This window comes from Ochotona curzoniae, unplaced genomic scaffold (assembly GCF_017591425.1).
Source record: "Ochotona curzoniae isolate NIBS_2020 unplaced genomic scaffold, NIBS_Ocur_1.0 patch336, whole genome shotgun sequence".
NCBI classification, from domain to species: Eukaryota; Metazoa; Chordata; class Mammalia; order Lagomorpha; family Ochotonidae; genus Ochotona; species Ochotona curzoniae.
Window position 1 is genome coordinate 628,742 of NW_024466902.1, and position 22,551 is coordinate 651,292.

At 43.8% G+C, this 22,551-nt stretch overlaps 1 protein-coding gene across 1 annotated transcript in view; it reads left to right on the forward strand.

Annotated features, from left to right (window-relative positions):
• Nucleotides 1-22,551, forward strand: part of LOC121167132 (adenylate kinase 9-like) — an 80,455-nt gene that overhangs the window by 41,426 nt on the left and 16,478 nt on the right. The window contains exons 21-29 of the mRNA XM_040996513.1: nt 452-610; nt 4,207-4,296; nt 6,301-6,501; nt 7,477-7,598; nt 9,499-9,711; nt 11,555-11,815; nt 13,263-13,387; nt 20,364-20,583; nt 22,404-22,469. Of these exons, the coding sequence (XP_040852447.1) occupies nt 452-610; nt 4,207-4,296; nt 6,301-6,501; nt 7,477-7,598; nt 9,499-9,711; nt 11,555-11,815; nt 13,263-13,387; nt 20,364-20,583; nt 22,404-22,469 (1,457 nt within the window). The remainder of the gene's footprint in view (nt 1-451; nt 611-4,206; nt 4,297-6,300; nt 6,502-7,476; nt 7,599-9,498; nt 9,712-11,554; nt 11,816-13,262; nt 13,388-20,363; nt 20,584-22,403; nt 22,470-22,551) is intronic.

The following is a 22,551-nucleotide window of genomic DNA, read 5'->3' on the forward strand; positions in this document are numbered from 1 at the left end:
TCTTTGAAATCCATTGTGTGTGTTTTGTGCTGACATTGATATCTCAATCTGTAGTAGCCTCACTTCAAGTGCTCAGTAGCCACATATGTCTAGTGGCTACTATGGTGGATAGTGGCTACTATAGTGGATGATGGATCTAGTGGCTACCATATTGGACAATGTAGCTCTAACCAGCCCCTTACTGAGTGGGCCTGGAGTTATTCTTTATTCTCTACCATTGCAGTATTTAGGAATACTGTAAATATTTCTTCTTTAGTCAGGGCCTCCCACAGCACTCTGAGCAGGAAGCTAGCATCCTCTATAACCACATTTTAATCCAGAGATCTTAATCTGTCTCCCCATTGTGCCACCTACCCCAGGAGAAAAGAACTTATCGGCACCCAGTAAATCTCTGTTGGCTTCAACGAAATGATCATTTCTTTTCTCCTGATTTTTTTTTTTTTTTTTTTAGAAATTGAGGAGGCTGAGAATGAGGAGGAAGACGAGGCTGAGAGTGAAGAGTTGGAAGCCCCGGAAGAGTCAGAGGGCCCTGAGGGCTCCAAGGAGATCCGAGAGTCCTTACCAGAAGGACCTGAGAGACCTGATGCCCCAGAAGTGGAACCTGAATCAGGTTAGACTTCAACAAAGGCCAAGCCCTCACTTGCACTCACGTCCACATGCCTGTGTGGGTGGGCATGTGTGGATATGTATGTGTCAACAACATGGAAGCCAACTGTGAAGGGGAGAGGGTAGCCCCAGAGACAAGCCACCTCGTCAGAATCACTTGGTGTGCAGTGTGGCAGGAAGCTAAGTCTGCAGTGGCCTAGGGTTGGCATTTTGAAATAAGACTTGACACTTTGTATATAATGAATCCTTCAAACTACAGGTCTTCGGATAGCTCTTCAAAAGCAAGAGTGAAAAATTACTATTAAAGGTACCAAAATATAAAGCTTTTTCCTTTCTTCCACGGTGTTTCTCACCTTGTCATGATGTTTTTGCTTTTGTTCTGCTACTTATGTTGTCCTAAGTAAAGAAAGGTTAGAATTTTAAATTATTAACATAGCATTTAAAGTTCTTATTACACAAAGTCATCTGAAATGCAAACATGAAAGTATATAATTCACATACAAAATCATCAAAAGTGCAAAATCATCAAAAATGCACAATCCTTATTTGCAACTCCTATTTACCTAGGTATTTCGTTCTCACCAGAATGTTTAGTTTCATTGCACATAACTCCACTGTCTGTTTCACTTCTCGGTTTTTACCTACTCTCCAATGTGCTCTACCTTTAATCGGCTAGTGATTAAAGAGAAGCTTAAAAGAAAAGAGACTCGGAGCTGTCCTGTTTCTTTCCTTCGGTGTCATTATTATATATTATATTGTATATATAAAATTTATATATATAAAGTCAACTAAAACATATCTGTTTACTTGTTTAAAGCTTTCTCATTGTACATAAAGCATTTCTTGTAGTTGACACCAAGTCTTCAGGGAGCTGTGTTTTGGTTTTCTATGCTTAACGTTTCTCCATTGCTGCTATTGCTGTTGGTTTGTTTTCTTTCAGGATCAGAGTGAGTACTTTCATATAAAATCACATTTTAAATTCCTTCTCTGGCAGTTCTCTCCAGGATTCTTTGCTTTGCATAATTGTACCTACAGTGGAACCAGCATCCTAAAGTCATCAAGATAAATCCTTCTACTCCAACATCACATGTTCTTCTAAGAAGGTTTAGTTAACACAGAAGTCCAAGGCCAGCTGCCTCAGATCCCGGGGACCCGTTCAGTATTGAGTCCCGTGCACAGAAGTGTTTTCGATATCTAAAATTCCTGGGTTTAAAAAGTCTTTCCCTTCCGGGCTCGCCACATTCTTATTTTAAAGCAGCTTCTGGCTTAAAACTGCCTAGGGGAGAAAAATGAACATAAACAAACGTTTTATAAATTGTCCCCTCTCGGCATGGGAAAAGCTCATGTTCATGCCTAGGAAAATCTGACCCTAAAGCCTAAACTCTGGGGTGACTTTGTTGTGCGGTCTGTCACTGCACAGATTGTAATGAACAGATGTCACATGTAGAATTCAAAACCACGTGAACTACTTAGAATTCAAAATAAAGTCCAGACAGTGGCCTCCGTGCTGGTGGAAGTGACATTGAGCTGTGTGTTTCAAAGGCACTCAGAGAGCCAGCCAAGTTTGATAAAACATGAAGGTCATTAAAAGTGTTCATGTGACTTCACTAATTCTACTGAGATTTTTCCAGATTTTACAGTTTCCCTATACTTGACATTTCCAATTTTGACTCATCTCTTTTTATCTGATCTACATTTTATTAAAGTGGTTTTTTAGATTTTTTTTATTTGAAAGGCAGATTTATAGAAAGAAGGAGAGACAGACAAAGATCTTCCATCTGCTGGTTGACGTCCCAAATGCCCGCAATGACCGTAGCTGAGCCAATCCAAAGCCAGAAGCCAGGAGCTTCTTCTGAGTCCCCCAAGCAGGTACAAAGTCTCAAAGACTTGTGCTATCTTCTGCTGTTTTTCCAGGCCATAAGCAGGGAGTTGGATCTGAAGTGGAGCAACCAGAACACAAACTGGAACCCACATAAAATGCTGGTACTTGCAAGATTAGGATTAGCCTGTTGAGCCACTGACTGATTCCTGAAAGTTTCTTTTTAAGCATACAGGGTGATCTGTTTTCTGAGCTCCTCCAGCTCTATTGCTTTCAAACATGAAAAAGAATTTAAATGCTATGAAATCTGGTCATCACCTCTTTTTTTTTTCTCAAAATTTTGCATGGTAATACTGCTTCCTTGTCTTACACAAAGAAGTCTAATCTGACATTATTTGTGTATGTTGGATTTTTCCTGAAAGGATGCTAAAAGGTTTTTTTTTTTTAATGATTTGTTTGTTTATTTATTTGAGGGAGAGTAAATGAGAGAGAGAGAGGTCTTCCATCCACTGGTACAATCCCCAAGTGGTTGCAATAGCTGAGACTGGGCCAGGCCAAAACCAGGAGCTTCATCCAGATCCCCCATTAGGATGGCAGGGACCCAAGCCCATGAGTCATCTTCAGTTGTATTTCCCAGGTCCTTAGAAGGAGCTGTATCACAAGTGATGCAGCCGGGGTTAAAACTGGCACCCACATGGAAGGCTGGCATCGCAGGCAATGGCTTAATTTGCTATGCCACAACAGCAAAGGGTATTTTTCATCAGCATTATTTGTTGGATGTTTCTGTTATGTGAGCAAGTTTTCCTGGAATTCAGAGAGGTTTTTTTGATCTCTGATTACTCAATTATCGCTTCTGGTTGCTTTCTCTGTGTCACTTACTAAATTTTGGTCACCTGATGTTAGCTGCTCAGATACATTCCTGCTCTTTGCCCTTTCTCTCTGTACACTGGAGACTTGCCATCCTCCACATCTGCTGTTTATTGCTGCGTCCCAAATGCCCCAGCCTTTTCGGATTCACTGGCATATTTTGTTGTGTCAGGTAGCTTTCCTATTTTTCTGTCTTTAAATTGGTCTGCCTTTGTGCCTTATGATGCCCTTTTCACAAACTGTGCTGGTTGGGTTCTCCAAGCATCTACCGTGCAAAATTGGCTCCATCTTATGTAAGATATTGTTGTCAGAAGCAAAGCCTTCCTCTGAATCTGAGTCAACATTCGCTTTCCCTTCATGATGGCACTTTCCCATAGGTTTTATCTTGCTATTGGCTTATCCTCAAGTGAAGCAAAGTATATCCAACACTGGTGTTTACCAACAAGAAGGGAGAATAAAGTGTGTGCCATGTGCCCATACATGTGTGCACACACCTCTTTCAGTTAAACTTCTTCCTGGCACTATCAGTTACAGACTGATTGATCTGAACCCACGTGTCAACCTAGTTCAAATTGTACTCCGTGAATATTTACCTTGTACAACTCTTCTAGACTAATGACAGACATTCATCATCCCCAACTACTGCATTCTTGGATTAGATCAAAAAAGCTAAGTGATTCTGGAATGATCTGTGGCTGTTTGGTGTTCTTTACTCGATTGTGGTTTACACTGTTTTTCTTAGTAGAAAACTTGCAATTAAACCCCTTTTTATTTCATTTTTCCATGAACCTTTAAAGCTATCCTCACACTACATATAATTTAAACAGTGTTTGCAACTTTTGTTTGCAGCTAAATTATCATGGAATGATATTTTTAGGCATCCAAATATTAACCATTAGCTTTTCTTTCTTAAGTCTCTGAGCCTGTTGAAGATGCTGCAGATGGAAAACAAATTCCCAAAAGATCCAAAGAAGGTGTGGAAGCTGAAGACCTGGCTGAAACAGGTTAGACTCTTCAAAGTAGTTCATTGAATACTATCAAAAGAGGGAAATAGGAGATGTGGTTTACGTTGATTTGATTGGTGCATAGTATGTGCATATAAAGACTGCATCATGTCCCTCAAAATACACAATTACTGTTAATTTAAAAAATATTTTTAAAAAGTGATAGTATGGGCTCCAGTTTGAGTTCTGACTGCCCCATCTCTTTTTTTTTTTTTTTATTAATTACATTGCATTATGTGACACAGTTTTATAGGCTCTGGGATTCCCCAACCTCTCCCTGTACCCTCCCCCCATGGTGGATTCCTCCACCTTGTTGCAGTATTATATTTCAAATTCAGTCAAGATTCTTTTATCGCAAGCATATACCAAGCATAGAGTCCAGCATCTTATTGTCTGGATAAATTCAACAGTTTCTTGGGGAGACCATCTCTGGTCTGAAGGCAGAGCTGGCAGAATATCATCCTGATCAATTTAAAGCCACAACATAACATCAACGACAATTTACAACATTATGGAATTATTTGACATGATATTGAGTAACCAATATGTTTAAAAATGCAAGTTCTTAACCACATCCTATGACTACTTCATTGACATTTCAATTTTACTGACTGCCCCATTTCCAATCCAGCTCTCTGCTTGTGACCTGGGAGAGCGACAGAAGATGGCCCAAGGCCATTGGCCCTGCACCCATATGGGAGATCAAGAGGCATAAACTCCTACTTCATACTTATTTCTTTCCTACTTATTTCTTCAGTTGATGTACATTATATTCACATAACTTAACCCATTAAAAGTATATCTTGTCAGCTTGTAACACTGATTTTTATAAAATTTTATATCACACATTTTATTAACAGTTAAAGTTTTCATAGGAAATCCATTAATTAAATATCCAAAAACTTTGGGTTTAACTAATAATAATCTGTCAACAGCTAATTTAAGAAATCAAGCATATTTCTTCCAAGTGTTTTCCTATTGTTTATTCATTTGAGAGACAGACAGGCAGAACTCCTATTGGTTCAGTCGCAGAGATGCCCATAGTGACCAGGGATAGGCAGGACCAAAGCTGGAGGTGAAGCCCAGTCTACGTCTCCCTAGCATGGCAGGGGCCCAACTCCATGAGGCCTCACTGCTGCTGGTCTGGGTGCACAGCAATAAGAGGCTGGAACCAGGAGGAGAGCCATGACTGACCCAGAAGCACTCCAGCAGCTAGCGTTGTGGCAACATAGCTGCCTGCTCTGCCAGCCTCTCACACGAGTGCCAGTTCGAGTCTGATCCAGCTGCCAACTAATGTCCTGCGGAAAGGAGCAGAGGATGGTCCCAAGGATTTGGGCACCTGCAAGTCACCTGGGAGACCCAGAGGGAGCTCCTGGCTTCGCTCTGGCCCAATCCCAGCCACTGTGGCCATCTGGGGAATGAACCTGCAAATCTGTGTGTGTGTGTGTCTCCTTCTACCTCTGTAACTCTGCCTTTGAAATCAGTTAATTGATTAAAAAAAGAAAGAAAAGAAAAGCTAAGAATATGGGCTTTGGATATTCCAACAGGCAGGTTACCTGAAAGCTCAGGTGTTTAAAAAATATTGTAGGGCCCGGCGCAATAGTGTAGTAGTTAAAGTCCTCACCTTGAATGCACCGGGATGCCATAAGGATGCCAGTTCCAATCCCAGCAGCCCCACTTCCCATCCAGCTCCTTGCCTGTGGCCTGGGAAAGCAGTCGGGGACACCCCAAAGCCTTGGGACCCTGTGCCTTCATGGAAGACTCAGAAGAAGCTCTTGGCTCCTGGCTCAGCTTCGGATTGGCTCAGCTCCAGCCACTGCGCTCACTTGGGGAGTGAATCAACGGATGGAAGATCTTCCTCTCTGTCTCTCCTCTCTGTGTGTCTGCCTTTCCAATAAAAATAAATAAATCTTTAAAAAATATATTGTAAAGTATAGATAATTTGGGCTGTAAAGCTAGAGCTCTGATTCTGACACCTCTGTTTTCTTACTCTTCCCTTGCCAGTGGTACTACCAGACTTCCCAGAAGGCTCTTACCCTGATGTTCCTGAAATGGAGCTGTTTAAAGACAAACTGAATTCCTATACCTTCTTGTGGAAACAGCTGGAAGCATTACTCCATGAATCTTTTATTCAAATTTTGTACGTAGACATCACCGACAAGACTCCAAAGGAACTGCTTCAAAAAGTAGTTGAGACCATGGAAAGTACGGGCTGACGTTATAAACTTCTTATCATGTCATGGTAGTAAAGCATTTGGAAATTCAGAAACCTTACCTCATAGTTTATGAAGTAAACATTCAATGGCCTCAGGATATCTTGAACATATAAATTATTGTATTAAAGACTCATTTATTTTAGGGGGCCAGCATAAAATGAATAAATAAAGGATCAATTAACTCATGCTCTGCCTACAAGTGCTAGAATCCCATATGACCTTGGTTCACGTCCCAGCTGCTCCACTTCCCATCCAGCTCCCTGCTTGTGGCCTGGGAAGGCAGTGGAAGATGGCCCAAAGCCTGCACTCATGTTGGAGACCTGGAAAAAAGCTGCTGGCTCCTAGCTTCAGATAGGCTCAGCTCCAGCTAATGGGCCACTTAGGGAGATTTATTTTTTTTAATAAAAGATTGATTATTTTTAAAAATTTATTTTTATTGTCAAGGCAGATTTACAAAAAGGAGGAGAAAAAGAGAGAGAAAGCTCTTCCATTCACTGGTTTACTTCCCAAACGGCCACAACAGCTGGGTCTGGGCCGTGCTGAAGCCAGGAGCCAGGAGCCTCTTTCAGGTCTCCCTCACAGGTACAGGGTCCCAAGATTTTGGGCCATCCTTCACTGCTTTCCCAGGCCACAAGCAGGGAGCTGGATAGGGAGTGAAGCAGCCAGGATACAAACCGGTGCCCATATGGATCCTGGCACTTATAGGTGGCAGATTGGCTTACTGAGCCACCGCACCGGCCGCTGAATACATAAATTATTAAACCATGATGATAGTGCAGATTCTGACTGACCAGACGAGAGTAGTGAGGCACATATGGACCGGTGAGAGGGTCTGTGATGGTCCATCCTTATTTAACCCGAATCAATCATAGTAATCAATGTTCCTTACCTTTGTGTGCTGCGGTATGCTAATATCCTCTTCTGAAACGATCTCCTCCGATAACTTTTGTTATTTCTGTGATAGAACCTTTCCAATACACTGGCTGGGAATTAACTGTGGATGACTACGACGAAGAAGCGGATGACTATCAGGCAGAAGCCGAAGCTGAGGAGGAGCTGGAGGAAGAGGAGGAAGAAGAGGAGGAGGTGGGATTCCTCGGTTCTTATTCATCCTCATTTGGCAAGTCATTGAATAGATACAACTGTAGAGGGCAACTGTCACATGTGACCCTGGCAAAAACAAATCCAGCTTTTCCATCTCGGAAATCCGCATTGTCACCCACACTCTCCCCGCTCCTCAGGCTCTGCTTGACCCACTGAAATGCCAAGGCTACGTGGTGTGATGAAAACAAGAGAGAGTGAGAAATCCCTTCATTGTTTTCCCCTTGAAATAATACAGAAATTAACCCCAGGTTAATATTTCCTCAACATAACCACTCAGAAATTTTAAACTGCACACATTTTCTTTCCAATTGCTAAAGGGTTACGAAATTAATAATGAAATCGCAGACCCAAATGATAATTTTTAAACCCCACGTAAAAGCTTTGTGGTATATAGCAGAAATCGAAACTTAGAATCACCAGATAGGGCCCAACATGGTAGGCTAGTGTTATAGTCCTCTCCTTGCATGCACCAGGATCCCACATGGGCACCAGTTCATGTCCCGGCTGCTCCATTTCCCATTCAGCTCCCTGCTTGTGGCCTGGAAAAACAGTGGAGGATGGCCTAGAACCTGGTGACCCTGCAACCATGTGGGAGACCTGGAGGAAGCTCCTGGCTCCTGACTTTGGATAGAACCAACTCTGGCTTTTCAGGCCACTTGGGGAGTGAAACAGCAGATGGAGGAACTCTCTCCCTCTCTCTTTCTCTCTCATAAATCCGTCTTTCCAACAAAAATAAATAAATCTTTTTTAAAAATCACCAGATAACACTTAATGTCCAGTTAAATTTGAATTGTAGATAAATGAGTATTTTTACACATAGCATTACTAAGAGATTTTTTTGTCTGAAATTCAGATATAACTGGGGAAAGCTATGTTTTTAGTTGCCAAATGGCAGCCCTACTTTATGTGCATATATTGAAAAACAAGAAAGATTTGTAAAAATCATAATAATAATAATAAGCATTTGACTCACAAACATGAAAAATGTATAACAAAACAAAAAGTTAAAAAGTGGGTAAGAGAGGGCCAAAATAATGGAGAAGCAGACAAAGTTATCACCTACGTGGCTTAAGTTCTCTATCAGAACATCAATTCGAGTCCCAGATGCTCCACTTCCAGTCTAACTCCCTGTTACTGCACCTGAGAAAGCAACAGAGGATGGTCTGGGTCTTTGGGCCCCTACCACCCATGTGGAGACCGAGATGGAGTTCTGGGCTCCTGGCTTCAAGCTGAGCCAACCCTGGCTATTACAGCAATTGGGAGAATAAACCATTGTACAGGAGAACTCTACCCCTGGCCCCATAGTTCTCCCTTTCATATAAATAAAATTAATCCTGCTTTTGCTTAAGTAGGTAAAGGAGAAAAATAATGTAAGGCATAGTAGACCTAATTCTATAAAAGGAAAAAAATTATTTTCTGACAGGAGAAATAGACAAACTTCTAACAAGTTGAATCAGGTAAAAAGAAGAAGTAATAAATCACATTTGAAACAAAAATGGTAATATATTCAGATTCTTTTAAATTATAGAGAAAGCCAGGATAAAAAGGACTTTGCCCCAAAACGGCAATTACTGAAATTAGCACTTCATGTCTGTATATTGGAATATTACATAGTAGCCATACAGGTGTAAAAGGATTATATGTTAATCCAAAATTTTTAAAAATACATTTTTTAAAGAAATGAAAACTGAAGATGTGACCATAAAGAGATATAAGAAACTGAGTTTTAATTAATTAACATAGTGTAAGAACTGATTTTTTGCATATGATGTTGTATTGTTAGAAATTAAATATTACTCCGGAGAGTTTTTTTTTAATTCCTCTGTAATATTGCATGAAAATACCTTGTCATAATATTCCCTAAACTGAATGCTATTTCCAGAATGAAGACAGAATCAAAGAGAAAAGGAGGCATTTGGGAGATACAAAGCACTTCTGTCCTGTGGTCCTCAAAGAAAACTTCATCCTGCAGCCAGGCAACACAGAAGAAGCAGTGAGGTATCGAGAGAAGATCTACTACTTCTCAAGTGTGGAGGCGAAAGACAAGTTCCTGGAACATCCCAACGACTACGTGGCTCATGAAGAACCGCTAAAGGTGGGCGCAGCCCTCCCCCACCAACTGTTGCCCCTGAGTGCTTATAAAGGAGCCTGCTGGTGCCTGCATTGTGGAGCCCAAGGTGAAGTCACTGCTTGAAACGCCAGCAGCCCCTGTGAGCACCAGTTGGAGTCCCTGCTGCTCCACTTCTGAGCCAGCTCCCTGCTAATGTACCTGGGAAAACAGTGGAGGATGGCCCAAGTGCTTAGGCCCCTGTACCCACGTGGGAGAGCAGGATAGAGTTCTTGGTTCCTGGCTTCAAGAAAATGAATCAGGAAATGGAAGATTCTCTCTCTCTCTTATCCATGTTGGACCCATACATGAAATACTTTTCTACCTTGATTTCTTCAGGAAAGCCTTGTAGCAAACCAGGCCTAAGTATCAGTCTGTTTATCAGAACTAGAAAGACATACTGTATTTGTTGCATAAGCAGCTTCCTCAGTTTCAACTGGCCTGATCCACTAAAGAATTGCAGCCATTCAGGGGAGACTGTTGTTGATTGGTTCATAACCAGAGGCAGCTCTCAGGCCACGCCTGACTGGTTGATTTGCAACAGAAAGGGCCAACACTGATTGGCTGAGCTAGGGAACAGATTCTGTGGGGTGAGCTATCCGTGATCAGATGAACACATTTAGAACTGCTGGGGTGAGTGGCTCCTGATATATGGCTATGTACAGAACTATCTTCTGTCTGTGATATATTGGTGAAGCCATTGCTAATTTTCACTTGTTCATCATCTTGGAGCAGTTCTTTGTCTTCTTTTTTAAAATATTTATTAAAGTCAGGCCCAAAGGGGAGATGCAGCTCTAGGAGGTATCTAAAATAGGCAAAATCTTAGAAATTGAAAATGGAGTAGTCATTACCAGGAGCCAAGTAGAATGGGAGTAGGAGTTATTACTTTTTCTTTTAGATGTATTTATTTGAAAGTCAGAGTTACAGAAAAACATTGATCTTCCATCTGCTGGTCTACTCCCAGGTGGCTACAGTGGCCAAGGCTGGGCCACGTTGAAGCCAGGAGCTTCATCCAGGCCTCCCACCTGAGTGCAGCGGCACAAGCACTTGGTCCAACCCTACTGTTTTTGCCAGGTCATTAGCAGGGAGCTGGCTCAGAAACGGAGCAGCTGGGACAGGAACCTGCACCCCCACCACTACCATCACCATTGGGAGAGATTTTACCCGCTCCACCACAACCGGACCTGGGAGTTTCTGTTTAATGAGTCCCAGACTGGGCTGCTGCTGATGGATAATGGTGAAGGGTGCACAACATTCTGAAGTTACTTAATACCACTGGGTCCTACCCTCAAAAATGACTTTGATGGTAAATTGAATGCTGTATCTTTCTAGAATTTGCGAAAGAGTGTTTTATTCAATCCAGGGGATGAAACACAGCACAGATACCACGTACAACAAATGCTCCGTATAGCACGGGTCCCTGCTGGCCTCTGGATGTCCTGTCTCCCATGTGGAGAGGACAGAATCCGTGGCAGCAGAATCTGGGGTGTCACCACAAACGGGCTTTCTGTCTGCTGGATTACTTAAATCAAGCTTAAGAATGTCTCCCCCGGCTCCGTTAACCGCAGCTCTTTGGAAAGAGTTCAACGCAACGGACACCATTGGCCACGGTGACTGTGTCAAGCTGATCCTGGGTTATGGGTACTCCCTGAGACTGCAGCAGGTGCAGTGGAGTGTGTTTCCCGACTTCTTCCTGTCTACACCGTCTTGAGTGACTGACGTGAGCACTCCTCCCAGCCACAGGGAGAAGGTGTTCTAATAATTCACCCCTTCTCTCCTGCCCTCTCCCTCCTCCCACTCTGGCCCTCCCTTCCTTTCCCCACCACAACAGGCCCCTCCATTGAGAATCTGCCTCCTGGGCCCCCGGGGCGCTGGCAAAACCGTGTGTGGAAGACAGGCAGCTGAGAAATTCGGCCTTTTCCACATTCAGTTTGATGAGGTTCTGCAAGAGAAACTGCTGCTCAAAACTGAAAAACGAGTGGGGCCCGAACTTGAGGAAGACTCTGAGGAGGAACAAGCAGCCAAGCAAGAGCTTGAAGAGCTTGCAATGCAGGCCAACGTGACAGTCGAGGAAGAAAAGGCAAAGAAGCAGGTGATGGCACTCGGCCCTCGGCAGGTAGCTGGGCCGACTGGTGTGAGTGGGGAAGGTCCAACAGAGGTGACCTGAAGCTCCAAGAAGCTCCTAGGAAGAGAAAGCCATTGGCCATTTCATCAATCATTATCCCCACGTGCTAAATATGGATCTCCTTGCTCATTCGAAATACAAAAACATTGAGCTTCATGTGGCTCCATTAAAAACCAGGCCAGCCATCCCTGCTGAGACTGTGGCTCAGCAGCTGTTTGGGACGGGGCCCACTATTATGTCTGACCCAGATTCTAAATTTTGTTATTATTTTTATATTCTCTGCTTTCTACCAGAGAATATAAAAATATCATCCCTGGATCTCAAAATATTAATTATGAGAAAGTCTGTATCTCTTAAATGTTTCTATGTGGAGTTGTTTTTTCAAAAGTTATTGATTCTTACTTTTTAACAATTTCTGAGGTGGGAAAACCATTGTGTTCTCAAGTGACCCCAAGTCAGGGACCCTAGTAAAGTGTGATCAAAGCTGAGCTGCATTGGGCAGAGACACGCGGTATCCCAGCAAGTAAGGCAGCACCCCTGCAAACACACTCTTTAAATATTTCCCCTCACATTTCATAGAGATGGGGAGAAGCTCGTGGTCTGTTAACCAAAAAGCACACGTTAGTCCAGATTGCTAAATTCAACAGGTCCAGATTTTCTAATGCAACAAGATGCTCCCTGCTTTGGGCTGTAGTTTGGTATTCTTTGGCTGTTTTGTGGATTGCTTGGTTTCTTGGGAAGCCCATGAAAGGATTTTAATATTTCTATGTAATTAAATCCCACTTACTCAAAAGCAACAGTGTGCCAGCCCTTATTTATTTGCAGAATTTCAGATGAAAAAGGGGCTGGACTAAAATGTCATGTCATTCTAGAAAGAACTGTGACATTTTACCATCAGTCTAAAGTAACCCTACTTTAGAAAGACTTGATGGGACTTCATGATGAGCATGTTTTCTGTTTGTTGTTGTGACCTGAGAATGACCTGAGCCTGCCCGCACTCACCCATCCCCTAATCAGCCTGTAGGTTGGAGAGATAGTTGTGTGGATTCGTAGGACAGATAGATTGTAGTGAAAAGTCAGCTAAGCCTTGTGATCCCATGGGACAAAGCAGCAAGGTTGTGGCAGGGAGTGATGAGACACAGCCTGACCACAAGGCCGTGTACAGATGCCTCATGTTGTCACAGCTAACTTGTCTTAGCTCTAGGGACATTGTTTACTGTTTATAACTATAGGAGCTCATGGTTTAAAGAAAAGACTTCAAAACCCTAGCATTAAAACAAAACAAAACAAAAAAGATCTTAGAGGAAAAAATTTTAAAAAATAGAGATGCCATCCTAACCACCCACATACTATAGCATGATTTATTAGCATAGAGTTTTAAAATTCATTTGGCTTTTCTGATGTTTGCTTCCAGCCAGTAGACATACAGCTTACAGAAGAAGAAGAAGCCATCAAGACAAGTCTGATGGAGAGCGAGCCATTGCCTCCTGAGATTCTTGAAGCACTTCTTTCTGAGTGGTGGTTTAAGGAACCCATCCGGTAACTTAATTTACTATGTACATGGATGGCCCACTATTTGTGCCTACTATTTGCTTTATTCTGTTTTTTTGTAGATCTATTGTTTTTTTTTTTTATTTGAAAGACAGATCTATAAAGAAAAGGAGAGACAGAGACATCGTCCATCAGCTGGTTCACTCCCCAAATGGCCTCAATGGCCACAGCCAAGCCAATCTGAAACTAGGAACCTGAAGCTTTTTCTGGCTCGGAACCAAATGGGTGCAGGGGCCCAATGACTTGGGCCACCCTCCGTTGTCTTCTCAAACCACAATTAGGGAACTGGATTGGAATTGGAGCCACCAAAACTGGAACCAGCGCCCATATGAGATGCTGACATTGCAGGCAAAGGCTTGCCATGATACATCATGGCGTCAGCCCCTCTTCCTTTATTATTAAAGACAAAAATATTATTTCAGTTTTGCAGTTTTTCCTTAGTGCTCATGTAAATTAGTGATTCTCATTTGAACTACATATTAAAAACATCTGTGGAGTTTTAAAAATATTAATATCAGAATCTCATCCCAGAACAACTAAATCAGAAAATCGAGGGGGAGCAGACTTTTAGCCAAGAAGTTAAGATACCCACAACCCATATAAGAGACCCAGGGTTTAAGTCCAAGCTCTGGCTCCTGCCTTCAACTTGCCTCCAGCGTGCATGCTGGGAGGCAGCAGTGACGGCTCCAGCAGTTGTTTCTGTCACCCACTGAAGAGATGTGGCTTGAGTTCCTGACTCCCTAGCTCCATTCCAGCCCCAACTAATAGGATCTCTCTCTCTCACTCTTTCTCCATCTCAAGTAAAAACAAAACAAAGTTCACTAGGGATGTGGGCCTAGGACCCTACACTGGTATTTGGGCATTGCCCAGGTGATCTTGATACATAGCCATATTGGAGAACCTGAGTTCTAAAGGACTCTTTTACCCTGCAAGCCACTTAACAATTATATTTTAATTTCATGACTTACTAACTGTCCAAACTGTTATCCCTTTCCCAAATACTAAGAACAATCCTGACCACAAACCAATCCATTCTCTAAGTCTCCAAGAGTTTAAATTTCACTTCAGGCTGGTGCTATGGTGCAACAAGTAAAGCCAGCACCTGCAGTACCAGCCTTCCTTAGCAGCACCAATTTGAGTCCAGCTGCTCCACTTCCCATCCAGCTCCCTGCTTATGGCCTGGGAAAGCAGTCAAGGACGGCCCAAGTGCTTGGGACCCTGTACCCCCATGTGAGAGACCTGGAAGATGCTCCCAGCTCCTGGCTTCAGATAAGCTCAGCTCCAGCCATTGCAGCCATCTGCGGAGTGAACCAATGGAGAGAAGATCTTTCTCTCTCCCTTCTGTCACTCTAACTCTGCCTTTCAAATAAATAAATCTTAAAAAAAACAAACTTCACCTCAGGGTCCTAACCGTAATTTCTTGCCTTGATATCTCTCCCCCCAGAAATAAAATGGAATTTACAATATTGATTTTAGTCCACACATATAGAACTTTTTAGATGCCAAGTACTTTTCAACTGTGTTTGTTCTGACACATTTCCTTAATCCTTTTTTTTAAAGATTGATTTTTATTATTTTTTATTGGAAAGGCGGATATACAGAAAGGAGAGACAGAGAGGAAGATCTTCCATCCGATGATTCACTCCCCAAGTGACCACAACGGCCGATGCTATGCCGATCTGAAGCCAGGAGCCTCTTCTGGGTCTCCCACGCGGGTGCAGGGTCCCAAAACCCTGGGCCATCCTCGACTGCTTTCCCGGGCCACAGGCAGGGAGCTGGAAGGGAAGTGGGGCTGCCGGGATAGAACTGGCGCCCATATGGGATCCGGGGCGTGCAAGGAGAGGACCTTAACCACTGTGCCACCGCGCCGGGCCCCACATTTCCTTAATCCTTATAACAAGCCTATGGGATAAAAACCTTTGTATTCTTATTTTGGGATTCGGAATCTGAACCATAGAGAAGCTAGCTAACTAGCCACTGCTTCCAGGGACCTCTTGGAGTCTGGGCACGCTGTTATCTAGGCAATGACTGAAACAGGAAAGTGGCCTTGTTAGTCATCAACTTGGATTTGCTTTTTTTTAATTCTTGTTTCCTAAATGAGATTAACAGTGGTGAGAGACTTAGGTGACCTGCAGCTACATCATTAATTTAGTTCTTGACTTCACATTCTATGAAAATATGCTTCTAGATGGACACATATAAGTATATATGCAAATCAACACAGATGGGAATTGAAGTTGAAGTGAAAACTGAATCTGTACAATCTTTAATCAGGCCAGCATTGTAGTATAGTACATTAAGCCTTGGCCTGGGACTCTGGCATCCTATGTAGACACTGGTTTGAATCTTAGTTGCTCCACTTCCCATCTGGCTCCCTGCTAATACACCTGGGAAACAGCAAAAAACGGTCCAAGTACTTGTGCCCCTGCACCCATGTGGGAGACCCAGTGGAAGCTCTAGGCTCCTGGCTTCAGCCTGGACTAGTCCTGGCTATTACGGCCATTTGGAAAGTGAAGACAAATGGAAGATTGTCTCTCCTCTCTCTTTCTCTCTGTCTCTCTTTCTCCCACATCTCTTGTAACTCCTCCTTTTAAATCAATAAAAAAAAAATTAATTCTAAAGAAAATAGCTGAATATTATAAAATCATTAAATTTTATGATAATGAAGAATTTATAATGGCATGAAAATGCTACCGTACAGTGTTAAATCTAAAAAGAAGTTGCAGGTTATTTAACCAGTACTGAATTATCGTTAGTTAGTGAAAAGTTGTAAGGTTTTATCATGTAGCAGGCTAAGTATAGATAATGATAATGTGCTGCAAATTTTTCCAAATAAGCAAAAAGAATGGATTTACCATAAAGAAATTATAAATGAGGAAATAAGTATATGTCTACTGTGCCTGGACATCATGTAATATATACATATACTAAAATATTGCATATTATCACATAAATATTTACAACATTTATATGCCAGTTAAAATTTTTGAAGTTATTTTTTTAAAGTTGCAAACTATTTACAACATGACAAAGAAGTGGGCACATAAAGAATCAACTAGAAAGAAATAAACATCAGTCATCTCTAGGATGTGAGATTATGGATAATTTTTGCCTTCTCATGACTTTTCTCTACTTTTGGCTTTCTCTATAGTGACATATAGTATCTTATGATGGGGGAAACATAACAAGAGATTTTTTTTTTAAGATTTATTCATTCTCATTGGAAAGGCAGATATACAGAGAGCAGGAGAGACAGAAAGATCTTCCGTCCAATGGTTCACTCCCCAAGTGACCACAACGGCTGGAGCTGAGCCAATCCGAAGCTGAGCCAGGAGCTCTTCCACGTCTCCCACACAGGTGCAGGGTCCCAAAGCTTTGGGCCGTCCTTGACTGCTTTCCAAGGCCATGAGCAGGGAGCTGGATGGGGGCCAGGGCCGCCGGGATTAGAACTGGCGCCCATATGGGATCCCAGCACGTGCAAGGCAAGGATCTTAACCACTACGCTATTGTGCCGGTCCCAACAAGAGATTTTAAAAAGACTAGTGCGTTAGTGGTACAGAAGAATGGGCAGGGCTAAGCTAAGGGCCAGTGGTGGAAACACATGAGTCCAGGGAAGTTCAGGCAGGGAGAAGGGGTATGGCACTTGAGCATGGGTGAGTGAGAAGGGACAGCATTGGAAGGGTCGCTGCATGGGGGAGTCCCACCGGGACAGTGCCCCCATGAATCCAATGATGGAAATATGCGTCCTCTGGAAAGTCTAAATGAGAACTCAGAAGAGAGGTGGGGGGGTAAAGACTTGCAAGTCATCAACCAAAGCCACAGCCGTGACAGAAGAAATGAAACCATTCCTCCCATAACTGTAATGATATCCTTCCTTGGCAGGTAATTCAAGAAGTTTCTGGAAAACACAGTTGAAAGATAGACTTACCATGCACTATTGTTATCTTGTATTTTTTCCATGATACACATTTTCCATGAACTTTGTGGGGAAAAAAATGTTAGGCTTGGTGCAATGCTTCAAAGGCTAAATCCTCACCTTGCATGCACTGGGATCCAACATGGGCACCAGTTTATATCCTGGCTGCTCTACTTCCCATCCAGCTCCCTGCTTCTGGCCTGAGAAAGCAGTCGAGGGCAATCCAAGGATTTGGGACCCTGCACCCATGTGGGAGACCCAGAGGAAAATCCTGGCTCCTGGCTTCAGGATCAGTTCAGCTCTGGCTACTGCAGCCATTTGGGAAATGAACCAATGAATGGAAGATCTTTCTCTCTGTCTCTCTCTGTCTCCATAAATCTTTTTTTTTTTTAATAAAATTTATTTTGACATTCTTTACATACTTAGTTAGAGTAAGAAGGTTCAAGGGCTACAGGAAAGTGGATAATACTAGTATGTTTTCCATATTGTTACCTTCATGTTTAAAAGGGGGTTATTAAGGGAGAAGGCCCACCCAATTTCCCACCCTCCCCAAGTCCCGGGTGTAGGGCATGCTCTGAGGTTCTTGCTCGAGTGGTTTTGATATTGCAACAGTTATGAATCGCTGTCAATCTTGCCACTCCAAGCACTATGAGGTCTTTGAAAAATCCACTGATTGACATAGTCCATCATAGCTGAGATGGTTGGTTGACCTGTTCTGTCTTCTCTCTTTTCTTCGTTAGGGTTCTGAGTCCAGCATTTAGATTAGGAAGATCTCCAAAGAAACTTCTTGTATGTGCTAACAAGTACAGGGCCAGGCACCGTCCATCGCTCCAATCAGCTGGTGGTTGTAATTGCTGGGTTGGTTCTGTTTTCACTCCCGACTTCCACTGGAACCAATGGGTGTTGCGGTCCAGCCTGGTTCTGCCCCGCACATATTTGGCCCTCACCTAAACCAGTGGGAGCTGCAGCCTAGTTGGAGCGACCCACAATAACCCCCACCAGGACCGCCCCTACCCTGGTTTGCCAGTAAGTGTAGCAGTAATCCAGTCTGTCCCACACCCCATTCCACCTCAGCCACTGTTTAGTTTTATGTCCTCCCGTGGAAGTGGTAACTCAAGAGGGATGAGCCCACTATTACCCTCCCAGGCCTCTTCCACTCCCAGATTCCAGTTGATGCTGCCCAACCAAACCTCGCCCACTTTAATTCTGTTTGCACCAGTAGGAATAATCCGCCGAGCCCGGCTTTTCCCTGATCTAGTCCACATGAGGCACACAGGTGTGGTAGCTCTGCCTAGTCGGGTCTGCCCCCATCCCAGCCCATGCTCTCCTGCGGAAGTAGCTATCCTGCAAAGGAACCCTCCCTTATTCCCCTGCTGGCTCTGCCTACTTCCTTTCTTGTTCTCAGGCTGGTTGGACGCTGCGGTCCCCTCCAGTACAGGCAACCTCACCTCGGCATTCCATATTGTGCACTAGTCTTTGTTGCGACCGAACCTGGGTCAACCCACACTGGTGCCTGGATTTGCCAGTGGATGACGTGGACAGATTCAGCCTGGTCTTGCCCCCACGTCTGCCAAGTGTATGCCAGTGGGTAGCTTTCCATGGCCTTTTCTGGGCTGTTTCCTATCATGTTTCTTGCGCTGACCTGTCGGGTCTGTGTCCTGCCAGAGGAGTTGCCCAGGCTCCTCTATCAGAACCTCTCCCAATGCCAGGTTACACGCTTACCAGTGGGTCCATGAGCCAACCCTACTCAGTCCACCTCCTGTCATAGCAGGAACTGTGGCTTTTCCTGACTGGCCTTCCACCCAATCTGGTTGTTGCTGTTGGATGTTCCAGCCCAGCCATGGTTTGTCCATACCTACGTATGGCTCACACACGGCTCAGTAGGGGTTTGAGACCTTGCCTTGTCTATCACACATCTGCCCTGGTCCTCCAGAACACCAGGGGGAGTCGGGGTCCAGCCCGGTTCGGTGCATCCAATCCCAGTCCACACTTGTGCCAAGGGAGACTACAACTGTATCCAGATCAGAACGCAGCCCCCCTTCCAGGCCACGCGCCTCTTTGTGGGAACCTCAGCCCAGCTAGGGTTGTCCCCTTTGCTCCCCAACCGGGTCTGTTCCCAGCCATAGATCACTCGCATGCCAGTGGTTGCTCTGACTCAGCTTGGCACAGCTCCTCACCTGTCCCGACCTCTGCCTTAGACACTGTGGCTTCGTGTCCCTGGCTCCTGCAGACCAGTAGGTACAAGAGCCTAGCTTGGCATGACCTTTGCTCCCTCCTGGTTTCTAGTTTTACTTGTGGGCTAAGGTTTGCTCATTCGTACCAGATCTACTCTGTTCCCTACCAGTTGACACATTAGCCAGCCATTGGAGCTACTTTTGCAGGACAAGCCCCAGGCCCAGGCTTCTGCATGGACTGGTGTTTGGTGCCCAGCATTATTAGTGATTACAACTTTTACAAAGAAAGAGTTACTGCCTGTTTGAGGTCCGAGAATCACAATGGGTTCAACCTGGAGCTAATTAAGCAGCGAATCAAAGAACCAAATACCCAGAGCTCCCCAGCCGGGCGGCCAGCAGGCGGAGCCTGGCACCAATGGCGCACTGGCCGCCCAGGAACGGCTCACCATATGCCCATGGCGGCCGTCCGGAATCCAGGCATGAGACGCCCCGTCCTGAGACCCACCAGCCGCCGGGAGGCTGCTGGTGTCTCCATAAATCTAATCTGCCTTTCCAATAAAAATAAATAAATCTTTAAAAAAGGAAAAGGAAGAAAACAATGTCACTTGGTGACTATTTTTGCACCCAAATCAATTTACCTTGTAATTCCATTTTCCAATATTTTGAATTGCCTTTGTGTTATCAATATAGATGTAAAATGTTATACTTTTGATTCAATCTGATATGCCTAAGAGGAGAATTATCAGCTGAACAAGTGGAAAAATAGAAGACAACACAGTCAACCTCTAAAACCATTATTGAAATGCATCAACTTTTAGATTCTTAGCCCTAATAATCACATGGTGTAAAATGAACAGTAAAATGTTCCCCCTAGTTCCACAGGTTTCATACTGGACGGTTTCCCACGCTATCCAGAAGAGGCCCTGTTCTTGGGGGAACATGGATTTTTCCCAGACGCTGCAATTTTCATCCAGGTCGATGAGCAAGATGTCTCCGATCGCCTTCTCCCTTCCCAGATCAAGAAGTGGAAGCTGAAACAGCAGAAGAAATTTGAAAGGAAGAAACTCATCAAAGACATGAAGGCAAAAATCAGGGTGTGTATCATGACAGACCCTGGACATGCGTGGAAGTGCCAAAGCGGTCCTCACCAACACGTGGCTTTCCAGTTTTCAGGCCACAGTTAAGAATGAGGATACTGATCCTCCAATTTGTAAGCCTGCTTATAATGAAAGCTAAGAATGACTCGAGACTTTAGTAATGAATTGTACCCATGTCTCCGGGAGATGAGGCCGTGGTGGTGCCCCGCCTCCCCATGCCAGGCACAGAGCAGAGGAGGAGAACATCTTGGGCTCCACATGCTCTGACCACCTCAGAGGCCATGGGCAGGTGGGCAGCAGGTTTTAGGAGCCAACACATAGCATTGTGCACCTGCTCCTTGCATCTCACACCCTCCCACCACAGCTTCTTCCTTAGGCCTTCAGCCCATCCTAGCAGCTTTCCGGCTGGTTTCCCAAGTCAGCACAATGAAATCTGAGCTCTCTATTCTGCTCCTATCTGAATCTCTCACTTCACACGGCCATGTCTGCAGCAGCCAGCACACCATACACCTTTACCGGGGAGCTTGGTGTACCAGCCTCACACCAGCTTCGTGATGTTCTAGGAACTGAGCCCTCTGAATTTCTCCTAACCCACCTGTTGAGTGGGATAATACCACCTGCCTTGCAAGTATTTTTCTCAGCATAAAACAAACAGGTAAACAAATATACACATACACACATATATAACATGTACATATATTACATTATATATACATATATGTATGTACACTACCATACACTACATTGCATGTAGTACATATTATATATATGCAATGTAGTGTATATTATATATAATGTATACAATACTATGTCTATATACATAGATATACGTATTGCTTCCTTGATTTGGACATTTGAGGAGTAAGTGGGAGATATGGGAGAAGTGGGATATCTCTCTCACACACTTGCTAGCTCTCTTCCTTCCTCTCCATTTTCCTCTCTCTGCCTTTCAAATAAAAAGAAGTTGAAAAGAAGGATACTTAGAAGCTCCATTTACCACCGCTGTGTCCATCTCCCACGTGCATATGCTGGGACCAGCACTGTGGCCCAGCAGCAAGTTAGCCTGCTGCCTGTGACACCAGCATCCTGTGCGAGAGTGCTGGTTCTAATCCTGGTTGTTCCTCTTCCAATCCAGCTCCCTATCACCACACCTGAGAAGACCACAAATGATGGCTCAAGCGCTCGGACCCGCGCCGCCCACATGGAGGATGTGCACGGAGCTCTGGGTGCCTGGCTTTGGCCTGGTCTACTCCTGGCTCTCGCGGCCATGTGGGGAGCAAACCAGGAGTTGAAAAATCTCTCCCCATCATTCTGACTTTCAGATTAATCTTTACAACAAAAGTACATATGCTTCTAAATTTCTAAATTTGTATCCTGGAATACATAAAGTTTATTCATTATATACAAATATAATTCATTTTAAAAGGCACACATGCTATGCTCATATGCCCAAATGTATTTTTTTACTTATTATGTTTAAATGGCCTGATAAAATATTACCCAACATTTTCAACAAATAAACCTCCAAATAGAAATCTATCACCACAAATAAAATCCACCTGTCATCACAAGCAAATACATGATGTAACTGACCAGCAGTTGAGGGTATGGGGCAGAGGATGCAGCCGAGCAAGAGGTCTCCCTCGCAAGACTCTCCGCCGCCACAGGCTTCCCTGGCACACCCACCTGTCTTCCTCCCAAACATGACTTCCACTTTGGAAAAAAAAGTTACTAGAAAGTAATTTTTATCAGAAAAAAACAATAGTACTTTTTATATTATCTCTTCAATGTTAAAGAAATGTCTCCTTCTTTAACAGACAGATATGATCGCTAAAAGACGGGCTGAACTTGTGTCAGACAGAGACAAAAGGCGGAGAGGCGAGGTGAGTCAACACAGGCGGACACCCATTGCCCAAGCTCCAACCGCATGAAATCAAAAGGTGCATTTTAAAGCCTTGTGGGAGG